The 23,056-nt window shown below is 44.2% G+C and overlaps 1 protein-coding gene across 2 annotated transcripts in view; it reads left to right on the top strand.

The window, feature by feature from the left end:
* CGNL1 (cingulin like 1) overlaps positions 1 to 23,056 on the top strand; it is a 144,260-nt gene that overhangs the window by 92,382 nt on the left and 28,822 nt on the right. For both annotated transcript variants that reach the window (XM_039865487.1, XM_039865488.1), the window contains 2 exons: positions 19,584 to 19,790; positions 20,717 to 20,821. In XM_039865487.1, the coding sequence (XP_039721421.1) occupies positions 19,584 to 19,790; positions 20,717 to 20,821 (312 nt within the window). The remainder of the gene's footprint in view (positions 1 to 19,583; positions 19,791 to 20,716; positions 20,822 to 23,056) is intronic.

Below are 23,056 nucleotides of genomic sequence, written 5' to 3'. Positions count from 1 at the left end.
CACCCATTTCTTGTATGACAGGAGCTGTGAAGATGGCTGTCATCACCTTGAAACTCCTTGAAGGCAGGGTCTTATTTTATTTTTTCTTTACATTCTTCTGGGGGCTTCATAGGTTAGAAGATCAGTTCACATAACTTGGTCATACCCTGTGGGTTCTTAAACCATGGACCATTCCTGTAGTTTCTATAGGAAGTTTATCCTGCAGGGTCACTGAAATAGCTTGCATGTGTAACCCAGAAACCAGCTGTCAGCAACTCGTTTGCATTATATCATTAGTTTGCATTATATCATCCTTTTTGCTTTCTCAGCTCATTAACCACCAGGCTTTCCTTGTGTTGGTCTCGTTACCAGCTTCCTCGTGGATTGTAAGATGCCGTGGCTGTGAAACCTCTGCTGGCTTTCATACCTCAAAGATGCTTTGACGTGTCTTGAAAGAAGGCTTCCCTTCCATGTCAGGAATTCCTCATGCCTATTACCTGCTAATTGCTTTAAAATCAAACTTACTGTAAACCCGAATTTCTGGTTTTATACCTGTGATGACTCTCTGAAAAGGCCTCCTTTGCTCTTTTGACCTAGGACCACCATTAAAGGGAGAAAGAATGGATAATGGTAAATATCAGCCTTAGAGACTGTCAGCCTGTCTGGGAAAATACAATGATGTAGCCATCATACCATTTTCGGGTTCTATATAGTAAAGCTTTGATGAACGGTTTGAGGAGGTTCTTACAAACACAGAAAGATAAACTAATCCACGTTGTCTTGAGAGGTGTTTAGTATGACTTGGATGATGACCAACCTTACTCTCCATAATGTAGATTGACTTTAATAAAGCACTGGTGTCCTAGTTCCACTGTAGCTCTACTTAAAGCCATATGAAGGGTGAAGGAATTAGGAAGTCATCTATTTTCATGTAAAAGCATAACTTTGGAAGTATATAAAATGAGTAATTGACAAGAAAAATGAAAGTATATTTCTAGAAGGCCAAGAATGTCTTAGCAGTCCAGATAAATGTTGCTTGTGAAAGCAAAACTGATAACCAGGAGTGACTGTGGAATGGAGCCTCATGAACTCTGGGGAGTGGAGATAAGATAAATATGTGACAGACAGGAGGAGGGAAGTGTGTGTTTTCAGGGAAAATATTCACAGGGTGCTTCTGAAAGTGCAATTGGATGTGCTCACAAAGGCAACCGATATGTCCAGAAGTGAAAACAAACCCCAAACTTCCTTCCTTCCTTCCTCATAGGGTCTTAAAACCAAAATGCGACTGTTTCCAAGAAAATCATTCAATTATCAACAGAATTGTCTAATGAACAGAGTGAGAGTTGCACTCGACCTGGTATTTGGGTGAACAGCCTTCCACTCCTTATCAAGTCTGTAAGATAAAAGAATTATCAGGGCCCTCAAGCAAGAGGCTGGTGGCTTGTGCTCGGGTCACACAGACCCAGGATGAACCCTGGCTGTGTGATTTGGGGCACGTCACTTAGCTAGGCCGAATCCCAGTTTCCCCTTCAGTAAAATGGGGATAATAACAGAGCCACAAAGCTGCAGTGAGGACGAAAATGGGATTGTTTGGCGGCCCAGTCTCTGGCACTGTAGCTGTTGCCAGATAGATAGTCTGAGGCCAGAGAGGAGAGGAGAGTGAGGGGCTGAGCCTATGACGTCACTAACCAGAACAGAGCAGCAGATATCTCCGGCCCCACATCCTACTGGGTTGGATGGCGTGAGGGTGGCAGTGGAAATAAAAGGTCAGGGAGTGATAATCCCAGAGCTGCAGATCTCTGTGGGTGCCTGGTGCATCTGGTGACTTCCAACAAAAGGCGCCAGTGACCTTGTCATCCAACAGGAAAGAAAGTCTTGGGTAAGAGGGCCTCTTTGTTTGCTCCTGTGTGTGTGCACCTCGTCTGCCTTGGCAGGCGGAACTAGCTGTTTGTTTTGTGGAACAAAGAACAGGCCTGGTTAGAAGGGTGAGGGGTGGAGTGGGGAGGGGCAGGGTGGTTCCTGACAGGGTTCCTCTCAGTTAAAACAAACTCTAGGAGCAGGGTCTGGCCTGCATCTCTCTGTTGGAAATGGGGAATAGAATAATGACACATACACACACAGGCTTAAATTTTCATTCAGCGAAGTCAAAGCCCACCAAAAAGGGTCCTGAGTGACCCGACACCCTTAATCCCAGCTTCTTATTTGCCATCAATAGGAATATTATTGGAGATGGCTGCCAGCCACAGAGTGGAATTAAATAGGGGCCTACAGTTTCTGGAAATGGGGCCAGCTCCACAGAAATGGAGGGTTAGGGTAGGCCAAGCACAGGGGCAGGCCCTGCAGAATCTGCAAATGGTGGTTTTAATGTCAAGGCCATGGCAAGCTGAGCATGTATGCTGTACAGCAAAGATGTGGGCTGGCACACATGCACGTGGTGGTGGGGGCCCTTAGGATCCCTATCCATATATAGGAAGTTGTTCATTTCTCAAAGTGGACATTTCTGTGCCCCCAGTGCCCTTGGCTTCATACTAGAGAGGAGACCTTAAAAGACATTCTCCTTTCCCTTGAGGATCACAGATGGGGATGGTCTGGATGTAATGCAGAATCAAGCAGAAGGCAGCCAGCCCTTGCAAGCTTTCATACGTTGGCATGCGCTCTTTTTCCTCTCTGCACTACCTTTCCTTTCCCTGTTCTGCTTGGCACCAGCATTACCCATCACCTCCTGCAGGTAGGGTTAAGGCTCCATTATCTCTTCTCATAATATTTGGCTTATATCTCCATTATGGAATATATTGTATTGTACTTTCTTTTTTCATACTTTAGAATGATTGGTTCAATAATTTTTGAGTATTTACTTTGGGCCAGACATTGGATTAAAAAAAAACCTAGTGAGCAAAAATGGACACATGCTTCTTGCCCTCAGAAACCTTACAGTCTAGTGGGAGAGGATAAGAGGGAAAAAAGTCATAGAGGTAAATACAAATTACAACTGTGATATGGCTAATGGAGGGGCTAGATTTGACCTACTCTGGAAAGTCAGGGACCATTTCCTTGAGGAGGTGATGATTGGGCTGAGCAGGAGCTAATAAGGTGGAGGGTCAGAGAAAGAGTCTTCCAGGCAGATGTGCAAAGGCCCTGGGATGGGGTGGGGGAACATGGTACAGGAGGAAAATTAAAAGCAAAGGACCAGTGGAAGGATGGGGTGATTGAGGAGGAGGAGTGTGATGTGCCATGGAGCCGGGAAGGTAGGTAGATTGTGTAAGCCCCATGGACCGAGTTAAGAAGATTTGTTGTTTGCTTTCGCATTTATCCTTAAGAGCACAGGAAAACCATTGAAACACTTAAGTGGGGGTAACATGTTCTGATTTGAGATTCAGAGTATGCTCTCCTGCCCCAGTGTGTGGGGAGTGGATTGGAGAGGGTAGAAGAAGGGATGTGGGTAGACCTGTTAGAAGGCTCTTGCTGTCGTCCAGGAAAGAAAGGATGGCAGCTTGGACTAGAGTGGTGGCAGTGGATATGGAGATAGTAATAGATCTGAGATAAATTTAGGAACTCCTAGGATAAAGTTAAATGGGTTTTCTTATTACAGGACTTCTCAGAGCATTTAATATATGGGCTAAATCTCATGATCCTCCAAGAAAGGATACAACTATAAGAATTTTTTGGAAATATACGACCATAGAACTCTTCCCCCCTCCTCCTCCCCAAAGAACCTTCCATGATATTTTTGTATTATAGAATACTTTTGGGGAAATACTGTATTACATTATTCCTCTTTGGGGGCCACTTTCCGCAGGGAGTTCTGGATTCTATATTCAAGCCTGTAATTGGTAATGAACCTGACACATGTATAGAGAGAAATGTGTTTGACACAGAGTTTGAAGACTTGGGCAAGACCAGATTGACTAGGTAGACAGAAGTCAATTTAGAAAGGTTTGGAGGCCAAGCTACAGGGAGTTTGGATTCAATTAGTTCTGTGTTTGGAGTCATTCCGGACTCTGAGCTGAGCCGTATCATGCTCTGATCTGAGCTGTGTCATGGTGGGAGTGTCCTCATGGCAAGATTATTCTGGAAGATGTGCTGTAAATGAGTTGAGCAGTGAGGTGGATATTAGAATTGAGTATCCTAGTTTCCTAGAAGTGAGTAAATGAGAACCTAGGCTTGGCTGGTGGAATTGGAATGGGAAAACACATCTTTCAGATTGAGAAGGATGTGTTTGATGTTTTTCTTCACACCCTTTCCCCTTGGCGGGAGGCCACTATCAGCAGCGGAAGGCTAAAAGAACCTCTTCTGTGTTTTTCTGAGGCCAGAGAAGCACAAGGAGTTCCTTGGGGCCCTTGGGTTCCCAGCCAGTGCTGGGAGAGAAGGTGTGTGTTCAGAATGGCATTGTTGTTGTCAGGGAACAGGAAAGGTATTACTTAAATTAATAATATTAAGGAGGGAGTGAAATTTAAGTCCATCAAGTGCCCACCATGGCTGAAATTCCACTGTGGGACTTAGAAAAAGTTACCCTCTGCAGGTCCTGGTTTGCTCGTCTGGAAAATGAGTCACTAGAACAGATGTCAGGCTCCTCCAAAGCTGAAAATTCCATCCATCTCAGGCAACTGAAAAACTGAATCGAGAATGAGGCCTTTGTAAAAAATGTGAGAAGTGTCCAATTCGCACGTTCCTTTGAAATTCATGCATCTTTTCTGAGGCAGAGATGCGGCAAAGTAAGGCAAATTTTAGTCAAGACAGACTTCTTAGTAATGCAAAGATAAACAGCATCTTAATGAAGATATCTGCTAATTGGGGACTCAATTTAGGAACTAAAGGTGCTAACATTTTATTTTTATGTGGGGTGTTTGGAAGTTGAAAGAATTTTCTCACAGAGACATTGTAATAAATTGGGGTTAGGTTCTCAGGCCAGATAACAAAAGTTGACCTAGCTCGTGACACAGCAGTAGTGTGTGTTGACTATTAAAAAAATAGTATAAATAAGTGTGCAATGGGGCAGTGTGTACATTCGGTGACTATCATTGGTTACATTAACATATACCTAGACACTTAAAAACATATGGAGAGCCAATTAACTCACTAAACTTGAATTGTGAGTGCACCGTGTGTCAGGCACTGGGCTGGGCCCAGAGTGAGATGCAGGTCCTGCCCGGGAAGAGCTCGCTGTCTCGTTTTCAGCCTGTCGGGTTCTCAAGTCAGGCCGTGTGGGTCAGTATCCTGGCTCTAGTGCTAACTAGCCTTGAGACCATGAGCAAGTTACTTAATCTCTTAGTGCCTCTATTTCCTCATTTATAACCAAAGGATATAACAGTTCCTTCCCGAGGGGGTAACTTAAGGGTGAAGTGACATGCCCATGGAAGTCAGTGCAATGCCTGGCATAGAGCACGCACTCAGTAGATGTCATGGCCTGAAGCCTGGCCCTGGGGGGTGCAACCAGCAGCTCACCTGGGACCAGTAGGCAATTGGGCCCCTGGTCCAGTTCCCCAGGTATAGGCCTGGAATGAGATGGGGTGGAGAGCATTGGCCATAAAGAGAAGTGTGGGTTAGAAAGGAGACTAAGGGAAAAAGACATCTTCTTTTCCCCAAAAGAGTTAAGGTATAACTTACCAGCAAAGAGAATGGGGTTGGGTGACAGGCTGAGCTCCTGGAGCTATCTGAGAAATGTATGCAAGCCAGAGGGATGTCAGAGGTACCCCGATGAGGAGGGAAAGGAAAGGTATTGGCAGCTGAAGAGAGGATAGAAGCAAGAATAAGACCCCAGCAGCGATGCCCTGGCTGTCACCATGGTTCCTACAGTACTGCTCACAAGAGAGCGGGGTTCTGCAAAGGGTCTGATAGAGGTCAGTGTGTCTCAGAGTGGCTGAAGCTTTCTTTGGCTTGTGGACTTTGGTTAAAGCACCAGGCTTTGTCTTCGGCCTCTATGCTGAGATATATCTGTGAGGGATTTTATTTGCTGGGAGACTTTGTCTCCATTCTGGGGTGGTTAGTAATTAGGATGATGGCGGACCAGACTCTTCAGGGAGTGTTGTTTTGGTTTTGGGCCCCGCACTTTTAGAGAGTACTTGATACTGCGTCCTGGTGGGTGAGGAAGGACCTTTGGAAGTGTAGCCTAGAGAAGAAAAGACAGGATAGGATGATACAAGGGAGGTCTGAGGGCTTCACGTGTTTGAAAGACTGTCCATTGGAGGCAGAACTGTACTGTCCTTGGTTGCTTTCATTGAAGTTGAGGGAATGCGGATAACAGCTCAGCATGAAGGAGACGTTTCCGTGAATGAGACCTGTCTGAAAACGGAAAGGCCTGTTTTGAGAGGTAGTGTGTTTTCCAGGCCTTGGAAGCAGACAGTGAATGGCTGCTTATCTGCCAAAGATATGGTGGAGGGGTGGAGATGGAGGGATAGTGGAAATTCATATTTGGGTTTAAACTAGAGAAATTTGGTGTCCCAAATAGCGTTCTATCACTTTGAGTATGCGAGACATGAATGAATGAATGAGTGAGTGAGTGAGTGAGTGAGTGAATATCTAGGTCTGTTTGAGCTTATCTGGAGAAGTGGTAAAAAAACTTTGGTAAAAAGAAAAAGGAAATAACATTTATCCGTCATTTGGGTGCCTGATTCTTAATCACAGAGATGGACACGAGCTTAGAGGCCATTGGAACATTGTACTCACGACTCTTTAGGCCGCAAGTACTTACATTAACTGGCTCTCCATGTTTTTAAGTATCTAGGTATATGTTATTTTTCAGGTGTGAACATATTTAACTCTTGTGGGACTTCAAACTCCTTACGAATGGCGCTATGCCTGGACCAGTGTGTGTAATTATTGAGTGTAGACAATCAATGTTGAACATGAAAATTCTTACTTGTGTTTCCTTTCCCCTGACATTTGATGGGTGTGAAAATGTGGCTCAGAGAGGTTGTGACTTGCCTCAGGTCAAACAGTGAGGGAGGGGCTGCCCTGGGACTAGGTTGCCCACTTCAGCCTGCCCCCAGTGTTCCTTCTATGTAGGCCATTCTCAGAGGTTTGCGAGCAGTTGGAATGTTTCGGTACCACTGACAGCCTTTTATTCAGCTGCCACCTAAGGACACACAGTTCAGGATGCTCTTAGTGTTCGGCTAGGGGTCTGATGGCAAGTGGCAGATTTTACTAGATGTGAGATCTGCGACTCCCCAAAACCTCACCCAAATGCTGTAACTCTCAGAGCTTGGGCTGTGAGGGGCTGCCAGGCTCTCAGAATCCTCACTAGTAGTTCCAGTAAGTGCCTCTCCCACTCCTGCACTGCTGGCCCCAGGGATGGGCCAAATCCTTGCAAATAATATTCAGGTGGGTTTCTCAAACTCGTGGATTACCTAGGCTGGTGTGGGTATCTCAGGGATCAGGTTGGTGTATGGAGTCCCCTAGGTCAGAGTCCCTGGACAGAGACAATGCCAGTGGTTCAGCCAGTGACTGGCAGGGGGTCGGAGAATAGGCCTCCTGTCAGATAAGGCCTGGAGAGCAGTCTGGAGCCCAGAGCAGAAGGCCTGTCGAGGACTGGGCCCTCCATGTTTATGGGGGTACTGCCCCTTCACTGGCCCTCGGTGCTCCAGGGCTTGCTCAGGGCAGATTGGATAAGGGCTTAGAATAGAGGGGAGAGTGGGAGATTCTTGCTAACTGAATAGCTGCCATGTGCCTGGCACCGTGCTGGCTGCTCTCGCAGTCATTTACGCTGAGCCCTTGTAGCCCCCCTGAGAGTGGACACAGCGTCACCTCCCCATTTTGCAGAGCAGGAAGCAGAGGCTCTGGTTCCACAGCTGGTGAGTGACTAAATCAGGGTGAAGAGAGTGGTGAGGGTCACTACAATCACTGCTGTTTCTTTAGTGCACACAGCACACCTGGTCACTTGCTACATATTTACGTATTACCTTTAATCCTACCCTCTATCCCCTTTACCCCCCGAAATCGCCATTTCAGGAAACTGCAGCTGAGTAAGGGAACATTGACTGGCCCAGAGTCATGTGGCTGATTGGTGGCAGAGTCAAGATTTGAACTCAAGTCTGCGTGACTCTGGAAGACTTGCTCTTTCCTTGTCACAGCCCCGCTGGCTCTTTGGGATGAAGCTCGTGATATATTCAGAGTTCGTAGTGGAATGGGAGTACCTGCAAGTAATAGATCTTTCCACGATGTGATAGGCTAGGTCACACTGCAGTAACAAATAGCCCCAGATCACAGTAGCTTAACTAAGAAAAACTATTTCTTGCTCACATTACATTTCTCATGTGGGTCATGGCAGCATGTGGGTGGAGGTTGCTTTGCTCATTAGAGTCACTGGGGGACCCCCGCATCTGTGATTGTTGCAGCCGTGGAAGAGGCATATGGTGAATCACTGACTGGCTTGTACTTGGATATGACACAGGCTTGTACTTGGGTTTGATATGACACCTGTTATTTGCACTCACATTTCATTGGCCAGGGCGAGTCATATGGCCACATCTAACTTCAAGGAGGCAGGCAAGTACAATCATACATGTGCCTGGAGGAGGGAAGGACTGAAGTATTTGGTGAGCGGCACTGAGGACCACCTTGGTGATTCGTGGGGGCCTCTTTTGTAGCTGCCCCCAACAGCTTTTAAAAAACTGTTGGGCCTTAGCCCTCAAGCAGTCGTGGGGCAGGTCTTTGATTAGGCCTGGTTACTCCATCCGTCTCCCTCTGGATCTCCCAGAATTTTGGAGGGGAGAAGGCGACATTTTGTTCTCCCTTCATTCAGAAACTGAGGGACTAAGTGAGAGTCATGCCAGCAGCCATGGCTGGGAAACAGTTGATCCAAGGGGACGGAGGCCAAAACGTCACCACGCCTCCTCCAAGCCTCTGTCTAGAAGGAAATCTGTGATTTAGGTTCTGTAACTTCTGGGTGGTACATACTAATTCCTTCCTGGACACTGTTTGCTATTTATATAGTGACTAGTGTTTTGACACTTGGCACTATTACGTTTCATTTTTCTCCATCCATGCAGTGAGTGGATCCATAACACCACCCCTGTTTTTAAGAAAACGGAACTGCGATTCAGAGAAATTCTTGCTTGCACAAAAGCTCAGAGGGGGCCGGTGACCATACCTGGATTAGGACATTTTGATTTCTGCCCCTTCTCCCTTTGCCCATCAGTTAGAGTTGGCCGCTGACCCCAGCAGGCCCTCAAGGAGGGGGCTGGAGACTGTGGGCTTTGCAGGAGCCCAGCCTGCTGAACTCTGTCCCAAGGAACAGCTAACGCCTTTGAAGGAAGAAATAAATAAAGGCCACCCTTGTTGTCTGTCTTAACTCTGGGGACTGGGAACCAGACTCAAAGCTTGGTGAGAGTATTGGCTCAGCCTCTTGCCTGCCAACCATGTTGTCAGTTCGACTTTTCTTTCTCCACTTCCTATGAGCATTGTTCCTGCAGCCATAGCGGTGGGGGTACACGTGGAAAAGTTGACAATTTTTTGCGTAGAAATTTGGTAGTCTAGGGGTGCAAAGAGGTGCTAATGAGTATGCTCATTGGATTGAGATTTTTTTGGTCTAAGCATGTCTGTTTAAAATTTTTAAATAGCATGATTTCTACAGCTTAGGGTTGATTTTTCTCATCATTTACGGAAATAGGGGAGCAGCAAAATGGGAAAGCTGAAGGATCAGCTTTCACAAGTAACAAGATTTCTGGGAAGGGAACAGTATAGAACTGTGGACTCTATTAGGACTTGTTGGCTTCCAGATTGAGCCTTTGGTTTATCTTGGAGGGGTCCCCACAACTCCTGAGTAGGCAATGCTCTGGAGAACCTGCTTGTTTATCTTCTGTCTTCAAAAATCCTGTTCAACCTGTTGGACATGTGTATGCTGACTATGAGCTGGTTTTAACCATTTGTAAAGCCATCTGGTCTGTCAGTGACAAAGTGAATCTGAGTGTCTCACTCCTGCCTTTATCCACCCCCCCCAATATTTTCCTGGTGATGCAGGGCTCTAGACACATGCCATTGTCTGGGTGGAGTCCCTTCCGCCAGCCGGCAGCTCCTCGAAAGGCTAACTGCATGGTGGGGGATGTTGGGTTCTGTTAACAGAACTCTTACATGCTGTTCACAGATTAGCTTAGACTGAGGGCCATCATGGTGAAGGCAGTGGTAGCTTATAAATATGACATGAGGCTCTTTTTATCTGCTGAAAATGAGAGGACCATGGGAAACTGGGGAAAATTTTGTAAGATTTTTTTAAGGAGTGGTTTTAAAAAACAAAAACAAAAACAAATGCAAAAGCATAATTAAAAGTTTGTAACCCAGAGCTCTGTTTCAGAGAAGCCCCATGAAACTCAGTTTTTATGATACAATTGCATTCTTTTTAACCCTTTTAAATCAGTGTTCATGGACTGAAGTAGCTAAAGTCCCCAGTCGGCAGGTGTGGATCTTCCTTTAGTCTGGCTGACTGGGGAATTTTCCCAAACGATGCTGCCCCACTCAGAAGAACCTAGTAGCAAGAAGCAGAAATCACAGACAGAGATCTGAGTGCAAGTCCTAGTTATGCAACTTTTGGCTTTCTTCCCTTAATACGTAGCTATCATTGATTAAGTTCTTACCGTGTGCCTGAAACATTGCTACACACTTAGCATGTCTCCATTCATTGTTAGAACAAGGCGGGGAAATCAAGGCTTAGAAACAAGTGGGGCCAGTTCAGATTGGCTAATGACAAGGCCTGAGGTCTTTTTCTTCTTTTGTTTTTATTGAGATAACATTCACGTAACATAAAATGCACCATTTTAAAATGTACGGTTTAGTGGTTTATATAATTCACAGTGTTGAGCAGCCATCACCACTGTTCAAGTCTAAAATATTAACCCTAAATGAAGTCCCTTACATCAAATGAAGTCCCACTTCCCCCATCCCTGGCAACCACTATTCTACTTTCTTTCTCTATGGATTTGCCTATTCTGGACATTTCATAGCAGTGGAATCATGTCAAGGCCTGAACTACTGAGTATGTTGCCTCTTGGGAAAATAACTTGAACTTTTTAGATGCAGAGTATTTTTATTGAAGGTATTTTTATTCCCACTGTGGGTGTCTATAGATTTGTTGCATGGCTTAAATGAGAACCTATGTCAAATATATTCTATGAGTAAGAATGAGGCATTTTATTAGCATAACTTTGGTCTTGGACCTATGTCTGAACTACAGGCCACTCTGAGAGCAAACAGTGCTGGTTTTTAACTATGGAAAGGGAAGTTTATTGACTTATTTCACAGAGATTATGAAGAAAACCAGTGATAATTTTTAACCTATGTAATCACCAAATTACTATAGGAAAAATTAGGTAATCGAATATAATTAAAAGGGGTATCTTTTATGTGGTTTTGTAAGCAGGAAAATCACCACGAGGGCAATGAAAAAAGCAATGTAAACAAAATCTTCATTAAGCACAATATGTTTAAACTTGCTGAGTTGTGGTAAGTTAGTGACTGCGGGGAAGAGAATGAGCCAGCAGTGCTTTGCGCTGCTCAATGGCAGGAAGTTGCCTGTCTTTAGATATGGTCCTCAACTCTAGATGCTGTGGCAGGGACACCGGTTAAAACGATCTGAGTTCAGCTGACAGCATTGGAAAATGACATTGAGACATGATGTTACAGGAGTAAAACCTCGGGAACTTGTTGAATTCCATGATTGCCTACTGCTGCCCAGTTTCTTCAGCTTCACTCGTGAATCCCAGACTTTAGAGCTGGCAGGGACATTGAAATTAGCTAGACTGGCCATCTCATGTTACAGAGGAAGAAACTGAAGACAGGTAGAGGTTAAATGACTTACTTGAAGTGGGCATACTGTAAATTATTAGTAGAGTTTGGCCCAGAATCCACATCTTCTAACAAAAGGAAATTGAATATTGACCTCCACTCTTCTTGGTTTTAGAATCAACTCTTCCTTGAAAATACTTGGGATGTTGGTAATGAGTATCCTCTTCTACTTTGCCACATTTATTTCCATCTCTTCCATGCACTGCTCCCTTGCCAAAAACAAACACACAAACAAACAGACAAATACAAGTAAAAAGAGCTTATCAGTGAGAAGTCCAACTGTATAACCAAATCAGTTCTGAATTGCAAATATGTTAGAAAGGAATAGTGTTGGCATTTGGGAAATATAGTGAGGGGATTTTTGGAAACTCCGATGTCGCTCTTAGAGTAGAGGTTTGAAAAAGATGTTTTTCAATGGTTCAGCCCCTCTACTCGGCTAAACAGTAAGCAGGCAGAGTCAGAAAGGAGGAAGGAAAAACCCATCACTATACATCAGTGCAGGGATTTTTGCTTTTTCAAGCTTTTGTATTTCTTTCTTTTTGGATTTTCTGACTCATTTAGAGCAAGTATTACCAATTACATTTTCTTTAAGGATGTGAATTGAGCTCAGAGGGATCAAGGGCTTGCATAGGTCACAGTGTGAGCTGGCTGCAAAGCTTGCAGTAGCACCCAAGCTGCCTGACACCCAATCCCTGGCACCCAAAACCAAGGAGCGTAAAGGACTTGACATTCGGAGCCTGAGCTCGAACCTCTGCAGGAAGGCCCTGCGGTCGGAGCAGCCTCTCCTAAGAGCAGACCTCACTGGTCAAAGTGGGAGCCAGGGCTGGCATTATTGGCACCACCTGGAAGCTTGTTAGAACAAGAGTCCCTGCGCCTTCCTTCCTGAGAATGAGCATTTGTTTAATGAGATCTCATTAACGTGAGAAGCTCTCTGGCGTAGAGGCCTTATACACTGAAATTCACAGATGACTAGGGAAAGAGATGAAGTGAGCAGCTTATGACTAAAATATATGCTGTTTCTATTCCTAAAAAGTTTACTGTTGCTCAGGTGAAGGGGAAGTAGAAGACACAATACAGGGGACCCGGTTCTCCACACATTGGGAATGAGAAAGGCACTCATTATTTGTGACCCAGGTCCTCCCTGTAGAAATGAAAGTGGATGTCCACAGCTGCGATGATGACAAGGTAGTCACCTCCCAGCAGGTGACCTGACCTAGGGGACTCCTTGGGTACCCATCAGCTGAGATCTTGCAGCCTCCACACACTGGAGTGTGGGGGTGGCCAGTGGCATGGAACTGACAAACCTACATTCCATTCCCTGGACTCTGGGCCTCCACGCCTCAGCTGTTTTCACTCATTCAGCAAAAAAGGGAGACAGAAAAGAAACAAAAGCCAGCTCCGGCGGAAGCTTTGTTAATTAGTAAGACCCGATGTGTCTGTGTGTTGGGTATGTACTAGGACAAGCCAGGAGAGCCTTGTCCTGTGAGGTTATCTGTTATCCATCAGGAGTGAACCTGTCCAAGGTGTCAGGTCTGTGCTCCTCTAAGGAAGGCATGTCAGTGCTTTTGGACCAGGAAAAACCCACAGACGTGGCCAAGTGTGGCGCTATTTGGGAGTTTTCTCTTTGTCATGGATAAAAGTTTCCCGTGGACCCAAGGGGCAGTGTGAACATTTCTAAATGTGGGTGGGTGTTAACTCATGAAAATGGGTCAGTTTATAAGCAGGTCATTATTTGCAATGAATGATGGTACTTGACAAAGACTGCAATTTTGTTTTTTTTGTGTGTGTGTGATAGATACAATTATATATTCCTCCCCCCACCCTCTTTTGAATCAGTAATTGGAGCATATGGTTAAAAGTCAACTATTTTACAAGTAGTGGAAATTTAGCAATTCAGCATGTTGAAACATGTTGTTTGTCTGTTTTGGAGGAATTTTCTTAGTTGCCATCAGTTTACCAGACCATCTTCGAATGGGAAATGGGGCTAAAGTTTTAATGAATTAGCCAACGAAAAACCTGATTCACCCTTGAAATAATAAAGGGGTCATCTAATTGGTGTGGTGCAGTTTCCTTGGAGAGACTGTTCGAAGATCTCGATTCTCTGTTTTGAGAAATCTGGGCCTGATATTTAGCTGGTAAAGATGTGCAGATTGTCATCTGAAGCCAAGTTCGAGGATTTAGAACCACAGTGGGTAAGCTGTGCAAAGTCTTGGCCTTTTGGGAAGCATACAGGTTTCACTGCACTGGAATAATAACAGCTACTGCAAGTACTGTCTCCTCATTTAACTAGATATTTCCAATAGTATACGAGCTGGGTAACTCCCCCCACCCTTTTACAAATGAGGAAACTAAGGTTCTGCGAGGCCAGGCCAAGCAAAAGGCCCCAGAAAGAGGCACAGCTTGGATTTGAGACTGCTTTTTCCTCTAGACACTGTTGGATATGCATTTTTAGAATTAAAAGTGAGAATTCCATTCTCGAGATGATTTATGTCTGTGTTACTTGGGCTGGTGTTTGTGTACGTGTCTTGGGAGGGTGGGGAGGAGAGCGCTTGGCAAAGCTACAGGGTAGAAGTGGCGCATCTTCCCAGAACACCAGTGTGATATAAAAAGACACAGAGTAGAATGAAAAATGTTATGGTGTTGAATGCAAAATGTACATGCATTTTTGATGGAAAAATTCAGGCCTCTAAGGCAGTTCTTTATAGTCTCTTGGGTGTCTATCATCACCCCACATTGGACTTTTCTGCCTTAGGGTTGCTTGGGTGGAAAATTTGGAGAGTCACTCATGCAAGTGCAAGTCCAAGTCCAAGGCCATCTGGGCCCTGTCCACTCTCCCAGCTATATGTGGTGAAAAGGAATTTCTTAACTATGTAAACCAGCGTGGGAGAGTTGGCGCCATGCTCTGTTTGTACAGCTGCCCCCTAGGCTCCAGCACTGCTATCTTTCAGGGCCCGGAAGGATCTCTAGAGGCTGGCGGAGATGAGAACTGGGCTGCAAAGGTGGTTGTCTTCCAAGTGCCTGTGGCTATTGATAGTCAATTCTTTTCAAAGAAAATGTATATTTAAAAAATTTAATACCCGTTGAATTCCCATAGTTCAAAAATCAAAAGTTACAAGAGGATTTGTGAAGGAATATTTTCCTCTGCTTCTTTCCGTAACTCCAATCCATTCCTCACTGCCAGTCAGTGTACCAGTTTCTTGTGTAGTCAAGTGCATACATATTTATCTTCTATACCTTCTTATACGAACAGAAGCATGCCATGTGTTCTATTCTGTTCCTTGCATTATCCTCACTTTCTTGTTCCTTTTTTCCCCCCTAACTGCACAGGATATCATTGAATTGATGTAACTCATTCAACAAATGACTTATTGTCAATGAGTCATTTTCAATCTTTTGCTATTATAGTGCTACAATTAATAATCTTGTTTATATGTCATTTTGCACATATAGGAGAAGGGTTCGAGGAGAAGTTGCTTGAGGAGAAGTTGCTAGGTCAAAGGGCATACATTTTCATTTTGATCAATGCTATCAAATTGCCCTCCTGGAGCTCAAACCAGTGTCGAGCCCCACTAGCAGTGGATGGGAGAACCTGCTTCTTTAGACCACCCACATGTCGCGTTATATAGCCTTTTGACCTTGGCTGTCTGACAGGTGAAGAAATGATTTCACTGCAATTTTAGGGGATGGTCTGATCTTGAAAAACGATGGAACAGCACATCTGCTAGTTTTGCCTTTGTGGTGATGACCTAGCATGGTGTTTTCAACCTTTTGGGATGGCAGAGAATTGGAGTTGATTTTTGCTAACTATTTATGACTGCCTGTATGAATGAATAATATTACAAAGCAAATTGACTTAATCCTTTTAAAAATAGATATTGCACAGGTGTTGTGACATGCCGAAGGAATTGTTAGAAACTGTGTGCTCTTTGGTTTTATTTATGATGGAACCTCCTCTCTAATCTTGTTTTGACACATAGGACTTAAGATCAAAGAATCACTGAAATGTTGTTCCAGCAGCTTAAGTGAGGTGTGAGCAGTATTTGTCCCGAGTAATCTTCTCTCAGTAGATTTTTGCCAGTTCTGGTCTTGGAGGAGTTCTGCTACCTTTGCCACACTCATGAGACACAAACGTAAGCATCTGGGGAAGATGATGCATAGATCAAAGTCCAGAGGTGGAGGGCTTTTGGAAACCCTTCTGACCAGTTTTCTTTTCACTGGGAAGTCGTAGAGAAGAATTTGTATGTAAGACTTGCCTTGAACAAAGGAATATGGTTTTTAGTTTTTTTAGATTCCAGGACTGCTGCAGATGAATTAGATATGGTTCCAGAAAAAAGAAGTTTGTCTTATGGGCTTTATGTAAAATAGTAGATGAGTGTGTGTGGCAATGTGGGGACAGGGAAGGGGTTCTGGGAAGGTTTTCTAACCGAGATTTAAGTTAATTTATTTGTGTACATAATGTGGTCTACCACACTATGAAGACATAGAGAAAAATATCACTTTTCAAACAGTCAAAACAGAACTAAGTATCTCAACACATTCAAGCTCCCTAGAGTTGTACTCACTCGACCTGTGAAACTGGAAACTGGGGTTGGAGCAGACCCCTGCCGGCCATAAGCTGGGTGATCAGTTTGCCTGGTCATTCCTTCCAGCAGGTAAAATCTCAGAACTCAGAATGTGCCCCACAACTTGCAAAAAGAGAAAATATCAAGTTCTAAACATCAAAACACAGTGCAAACTCCTTTATCTAGCACGTCAGGATGCCAGTGAGGCTTTAATCCAGATTAAACCAGATTTAGTTTTCAGTGTCCTTGTTCTTCCTGAGATTTCTGGGTGAACGTACAAGCGTTGGCCGTGCACGTGAGTGTTCTCCACTTTACCAACAGATTTAGGTAGCAATCCCTAGTCTCTCCTTCCTCTCACTGGTGCATCTGCAGACCTCAGACTACTGGGGCAAATGTGTCACCTCTCCTCTCAGTCCCAACTTCACCTGCATGTCCCCTCTGCCTGTTTTTCCTTTTTTTTTTTTTTTAAAAAAAAAGCAGCTGAGAATGTTAATTCACATATCATATAAAATTCTGCTGTGTAAAGTGCACAATGCAATGGTTTTTATGTTCACAGAGTGTGCAGCCATCACTACAGTCACTTTTGGTGTATTTTCATCACCTGAAAAAAAACCCTTGTAACCTCGAGCTGTCATCTCCCAATCCTCCTGTCCCCTCTCATCCCTAAACAACCACTAAGCTACTTTCCAACTCTAGATTTGCTTCTTCTGGATATTTCACATAAATGTCAACCTGTGACCTTTTGTGAATGGCTTTTTTCCATGTAACATAATGTTTTCAAGCTTTATGCACCTTGCAGTACGTATCAGTACTTCATTCCTTTTTAGGCCCTCCGAATATTCCATTGTGTAGATATACCACATTTTGTTTATCCATTCACCAGTTGGTGGACATTTGGGTTGTTTCCATTTTTTTGGGTCTCATGAATAATGCTGCTGTAAAGGTTTCGTGTGGCCATATGTTTTCATTTCTCTTAGGTATATACTTAGACATGGAAGTGCTCTGTTTATGATAACTTTGTTTAACATTTGAGGAACCGCCAACTGTTTTCCAAAGTGGTTATACCATTTTACTTTCCCATCAGTTTCTCGTCGTTGTCCCCAATACTTGCTATTATCTGTCTTCATAATTAACACCGTCCTAGTGGGTGTGAAGTGGCACCTCATTATGGCTTTGATTTGCATTTCCCTACTAACTAGATGTCGAACATATTTTCATGCATTTATTGGACTTCTGTTATCTTCTTTGGAAAAATTTCCGTTTTCTCAGATACCTTTGCCCAATTTTTAATTAGCTTATTTATCTTTTTATTATTTGAGTTGAGGAATTCTTTATATATTCTAGATATAAGTCCTTTATCATGTATATGATTTATAAATATTTCCTCTCATTCTCTGTGTTATCTTTTCACTTTCTTGATAGTATCGATTGCAGCACAAAAGTTTTAAACTTTTGATTAAGTCTAATTTATCCATCTTTTCTTTTGTCACTTGTGCTTTTGGAATTTTGTCAGAATCCTTTGTCTAACCCGGTCACAGATATTTACCCTTATATTTCCTTTTAAGGGTTTTATAGTTTTAGATCTTACCATTAGGTCTACGATTCATTTTGAGTTACTTTTTTTGTATGGTGTAAGGAAGGGGTCTGATTTCTTTCTTTTGCATGGGATATCCAGTTGTCCTAGCAGGATTTGTTGAAGACTATGTTTTCCCCGTTGAATTATCTTGGCACTCTTGTTGAGAATCAGTTGACTGTAAATGTTAGGTATATTTCTAGACTCCCAATTCTATTTCATCGAACTATAAGTGTGCCCTTATGCCAGTACCACATGCTCTTGATAACCGTAGCTTTGTAGACTCTTATCTTCTCATGGGAAAGTTAAGGTAGGAATGGGCAATCTAGACGTTTTCTTTCCCTGATCTGACTAGTTATTGGATTCTTTAGATCTCTCTTCAAGCTTTCAGCCACACTTTATTTCTTCTCATTTGTCTTGTTGATTTCAGTAGGAGATGAAATCCAAGCAGTCCTGAGAAATCCCAGCTGTTGGGCCCTTTAGTTTCCTCCATGTAATATCTGCATTCAGACTCAGTAGCTTGGCTCCGAAAGGCTTCCCAGATGTATGGAATTAAACTTTGGGCCATGAAAAGATGTTCTGGTTTCTGAAACTCTCAAATTGGTTAAGTTCAGGATAATAGAGCTTACTGTACTGTTAAAAGATTTAAAAATCATTCTGAACGGCAACGCAAGCGAGCAAGCAATTCTGGCAGATAGCTCTCCCAGGTGGGCTGCGACATAGTCTTCAAAGCCAAACCTTGCCCTCGCTGGGCCTTCCTTTCCTTGCAGGCATCTGCAGCACTGTTCCATGAGCATTCGATTTGCTGATATTGGCATCATTGTAGTAGTAGAGATATGGAAGGCGAGAGATCTGCCTGAAGAGGTGGAATTCTGGACAAGGCCACTTATCATCACGTCGAGTTACTGAGCCAAAAAATAAAAATCCCACGTGGTATCGGAATTAACAATAACCGCCCTGTAATTGTTGACATTCCTTTATCTTAGGAATTGTGTTTAGCACCAGCTTATTTGAGATGATAGTGCCTGGAGCTTACACAATGAATTATATCATAATTTAAGCAAATCTTAATTTGCTTTTAGTATTGGACATTAGAAAATATCTATACCCAGAAACTGTCCTCCATCAAGAGCCCTGCACATGGCGAAGGGTCAGGGGAGTGAACTCACCAGAAGGCAGTGGTTGTCAGAACAGGTTCTGTATTCCGTCTGCCTGAATGCATGTCCTCCTGAGCGAATGTGGCTAAGGTTCCTTAATCTACCCAAGTCTCAGTTTCTTTGTTTTTAAAATAGTGATAAGAGTAGTACCCACCTCCTAGAGTTGTTAACAGGTTGAAATTCCATGTCAAGATTTAACCCAGGTGAAGGTTGACAAACTTTTTCTGTAAAGAGCCAGATTAGTAAATATGCTAGGCTTTGTGACACCGTAGGCCTTGTGGTCTTGGCCATAACTCCTCACTCTGCTGCTATAGCACAAAAGCAGCCATAGACAGTGTGCCCGTGAACGGGTGTGGCGGTGTTCCAGGAACACTATTTTTAATAGCAGATGGCGGACCGGACTTGGCCTACAGGCTTTCGTATGCCGACTCCTGGCTTAGCATTGTGCCTGGCACATCGTGGTTTTTTTTTTTATATAAATGTCAACCATCCTTAAAGCTGGAGACTGCCCCTTGACACTGGTTCCCGTGTTTTTAACAGAATGTCGAGGTCTTGGCCAGTCGGAACAACACTTCGGTGCAAACCCAGGTGGGGGCCGAAATGCGCGTGAAGGCTCTGCAGGAGGAGAATGAGAAGCTGCAGAGAAGCCTTGGAGAGCTGGAGCGGAGTGTTGCTCGGCTTCAGAGGCAGGTTGCTGACATGAAAGGTGATGAAGCCAAAGCGAAGGAAACTCTCAAAAAATATGAGGTAAGGCTCATTGGGCCACACACCCAGCTTTGACAGCTGCTGATCCTTCTTTCCTGTGTGAGGGGTTTCAGAAGTGGGAAGGGATTCATTATTATAATTTAGTAGGAAAGGTCAGAGCAATAGTGAATATGCTCTCTCTGAAAACCATTCCTTTTGTTTCTCTGCAAATAGTATGAATGGGAGATAAGCTTCCGAAGAGGCTGGGCACAGGGCTGATGAAGTCAGGGAGGGAAACACAGGCGTAGGCACGGGAATCCCTACTCACCCAAATATTAGACACACTTAACTTTTGACACTGAGCAGGGGCCTCCACGTGCCTGAAAAGGCCATCTCAACACCACCATCAGATCAGGCCCATTCTCACTCACGACCGTTTATTCTTTTGTAACACATAGTTGATGGTTTTTGAAGTCACACAAGTGTTAACAAACCGATTCTCTGGTTTGCCAGGTCTCTAGAAGCAGGAGACTGTTTGCAAGAGACAGGACCAAATAGCTGTGAGAAATGCCACCTGACAATAAAAGAAGGGACAAAAGAAATGTAAAGGGAGATGTGTGCCAACAGAGGTTCCCCAAATGGTCATCCATCAGACTCTCCTGGAAGCCTTTTCCAAAACTCCGTGTGTCTGAGTCCATTTAGAACCTGCTGTTTCTGAAGATCCCAGGGATGAAGCTAGAAATTTGTATTTTCAAAAAACCATCCCAAGTGATTCAGACGTTCACATCTGGCTAAGTATAGCGCTGCAGACAGGCACACACATCCGAGAACATGGCTGTTGTGTGCCATCTTGGACCCATGGCAGGCTTGCTGTGACCACAGCACAGCCTATGTCTGTGGCTGTCTCCTTCGTTCCTTTCATACCACCAAGTCAGCTTCATAAGCACAGCACGCATTTGAGTGCACACTGACCCTATGTTTCATTGTAGGGGGATATTCGGCAATTAGAGGAGGCCCTAGTGCGTGTAAGGAAGGAAGAAAAAGAAGCCACGTCAATCAGAAGAACCCTGGAGAGTGAGCTAGAAGATGCTCAGGTAAATGCTAAGAGCTGTCATCTTTATTCCTCACACAGGAAGCCTGAAAAGCAAAATCGGAGGGACATGTACAGATTGTCATTGGTCCTCTTCTTCCAGATAGCTCCTTCATAATAATAACCACTCCAACTTCAAACTGTGCATCTAGACCAGTGGTTCTTAACTGGGGGACATTTGGCAATGTCTGGAGACATTTTCAGTTATCACAACAGAGATGCTACTGTCTGGTGCAGGGGTCCCCAGCCAGTACTGGTCCATGGCCTGTTAGGAACCAGGCAGCACAGCAGGAGGTGAGTGGTGAGCAAGTGAAGGAAGTTTCATTTGTATTTACAGCTGCTCCCCAGGGCTCCACCTCAGATCATCAGGCATTAGATTCTACCTATGCTACCAAGAGTAGCATTGGTCCCTGGTGCCAAAAAATTTGGGAACTGCTGATCTAGTGGGTAAAGGCCAAGGATGCTGCTAAACATCCTAGCACAGGACAGCACCCACAGCAGTGAATTACCTGGCCTCAAATGTTGGCTGTGAGATTGAGAAATCCTGGCCTAGACATTAAAGGGCTTGACAGTTTTCCAAAGATAAAGTATGAATTGTGTAAGAAGGGTGACAGGATTGGTCCCCAAGGCAGTGTGGAGTCAGCTGTCTGACAGAAGCCAATTTCCTTTCTCCTCTGGGCAAATATACTCCTGAGAGTACAGTCCTTCAAGATGGCTTTTAAAAGGAGCAGGAGGAAGTTGTTTCCTTAAAACTAGATAGCCATCTCTATTCAAAGTCAGTAGATTCTTAGAAAATTAGATTTTTCCCATTTGAAGGTTAGAAAGCCTGTGTGAAGTACATTCTAAAAAAAAAAAAAGTCTGCACTGAAGTTCTAAATTGACTTTGCACAGTGACCTCCCCATGATCTAGGTATGTCCTTCCTTGTACCTGCTCTCAGGTTTTTAAAGAGCCAGCACCAAGCATCCCTCAGGCGTGTTTCTGAGGAGGTGAAAGTGGGTGTTTTTGAGCAGTTGTGGAAGAGAAGGTTGTTAAAGTTTTCCATTAGGACCTTGAGGGTAGTTGGGGGAGGGGGCACATGAACCGTGGTAAGAGCTGACAGGCAGTCAGGATTCAGATTCCTGAAGGCCTAATGGCAGCTTTCCTTTCAATAGAGGCTTCCGCTCCTGAGGAGTAGAGGAGAGGAGCCTGAGTGTAGTAGGATTCAGTCAGGGACCCCTTAGCCCCTCAGCGGTCTCCATATTCTCTCTGGCTTTGGACAGAGACCTTGTTTTTGCACACAGTAAAGCCCCGTCTTTTTCTGAGTTTGATGTCTGTTCTCTCTCTCTTCTCTCTTCTCCTCTTCCTCCCTCCCTCTCCCGCACCCTCCCTCCCTTTAGTCCATCTTTGTTACAGACTCTTGTTCGGTTGGTTTTGTGTGGATGGCAACTTCACTGTGTTGCTCTTTAAGGCTTGTGACGGCTGCAACCCAGCTGCCAAAGTGTGAGGTTTAAATCTGTGAGCTAGTGGGGGATAGAAAGAGAGGAAAAACATTTGTACTCTACAGGGACAAAAATCTGCACCTTCAAGTCACGTCTACACGGAGCGCTGGGGGCAGCTATTATAGGCTCTCAATTTTCATCGTCCTTTGGTAAAACCAGAAAGTTTCACACATAAGGAAGTAGTTCACCAGCTGTGAATCCAGGCCCACAGTTACTTCTGGAGAGAGAACAGATGAGGGCCTCAGGGCCTAAAGATCTTAATGTAATCCCCACCCCACCTCCGGATCTCCGTCCCTGCCCTGGAAATTATCCCTCACGTGTTACTTTTGTTCAGGCCTGCTTTCCAGCAGTGTTGAGACGTAAGAGTGCTTCACGCAGTGTGTGGCCATGCTAACCACCGCAACACAATCTGGCAAGAATTTAAAAAGGGCCCAGCATCTCACCATCATTATCTGAATTATGTGGCCTCAAAATTAGTGCCATCAGAAGTGCACCATAACCCTGACCCTAAAATACTTTGTTTTCTCTAAAATCTGGGACCAGATAGTCGCCTCCTTTAGTTCGATACCTCTTTCTGCGTGCTTCTCTTCCCAAATCTGGCAACTGAATAGGAGCTTAACTCTAGGAGGAAGAGGAAAGAGTAACTTTTTTTTTCACACGAGCATTTTACATTTCAAAATCTTTGTGCCTTTCGCGATCTTTTGCATCTTCATGTATGATAAATGTAGTTCTTTACATAGTAGCTGAAGACCAAGTAAAC

Source organism: Pteropus medius, unplaced genomic scaffold (assembly GCF_902729225.1).
Source record: "Pteropus medius unplaced genomic scaffold, Ma_sr-lr_union100, whole genome shotgun sequence".
NCBI classification, from domain to species: Eukaryota; Metazoa; Chordata; class Mammalia; order Chiroptera; family Pteropodidae; genus Pteropus; species Pteropus medius.
The sequence above is the reverse complement of the archived record's forward strand: the minus strand, read 5'-3'. Positions and strand labels throughout refer to the sequence as shown.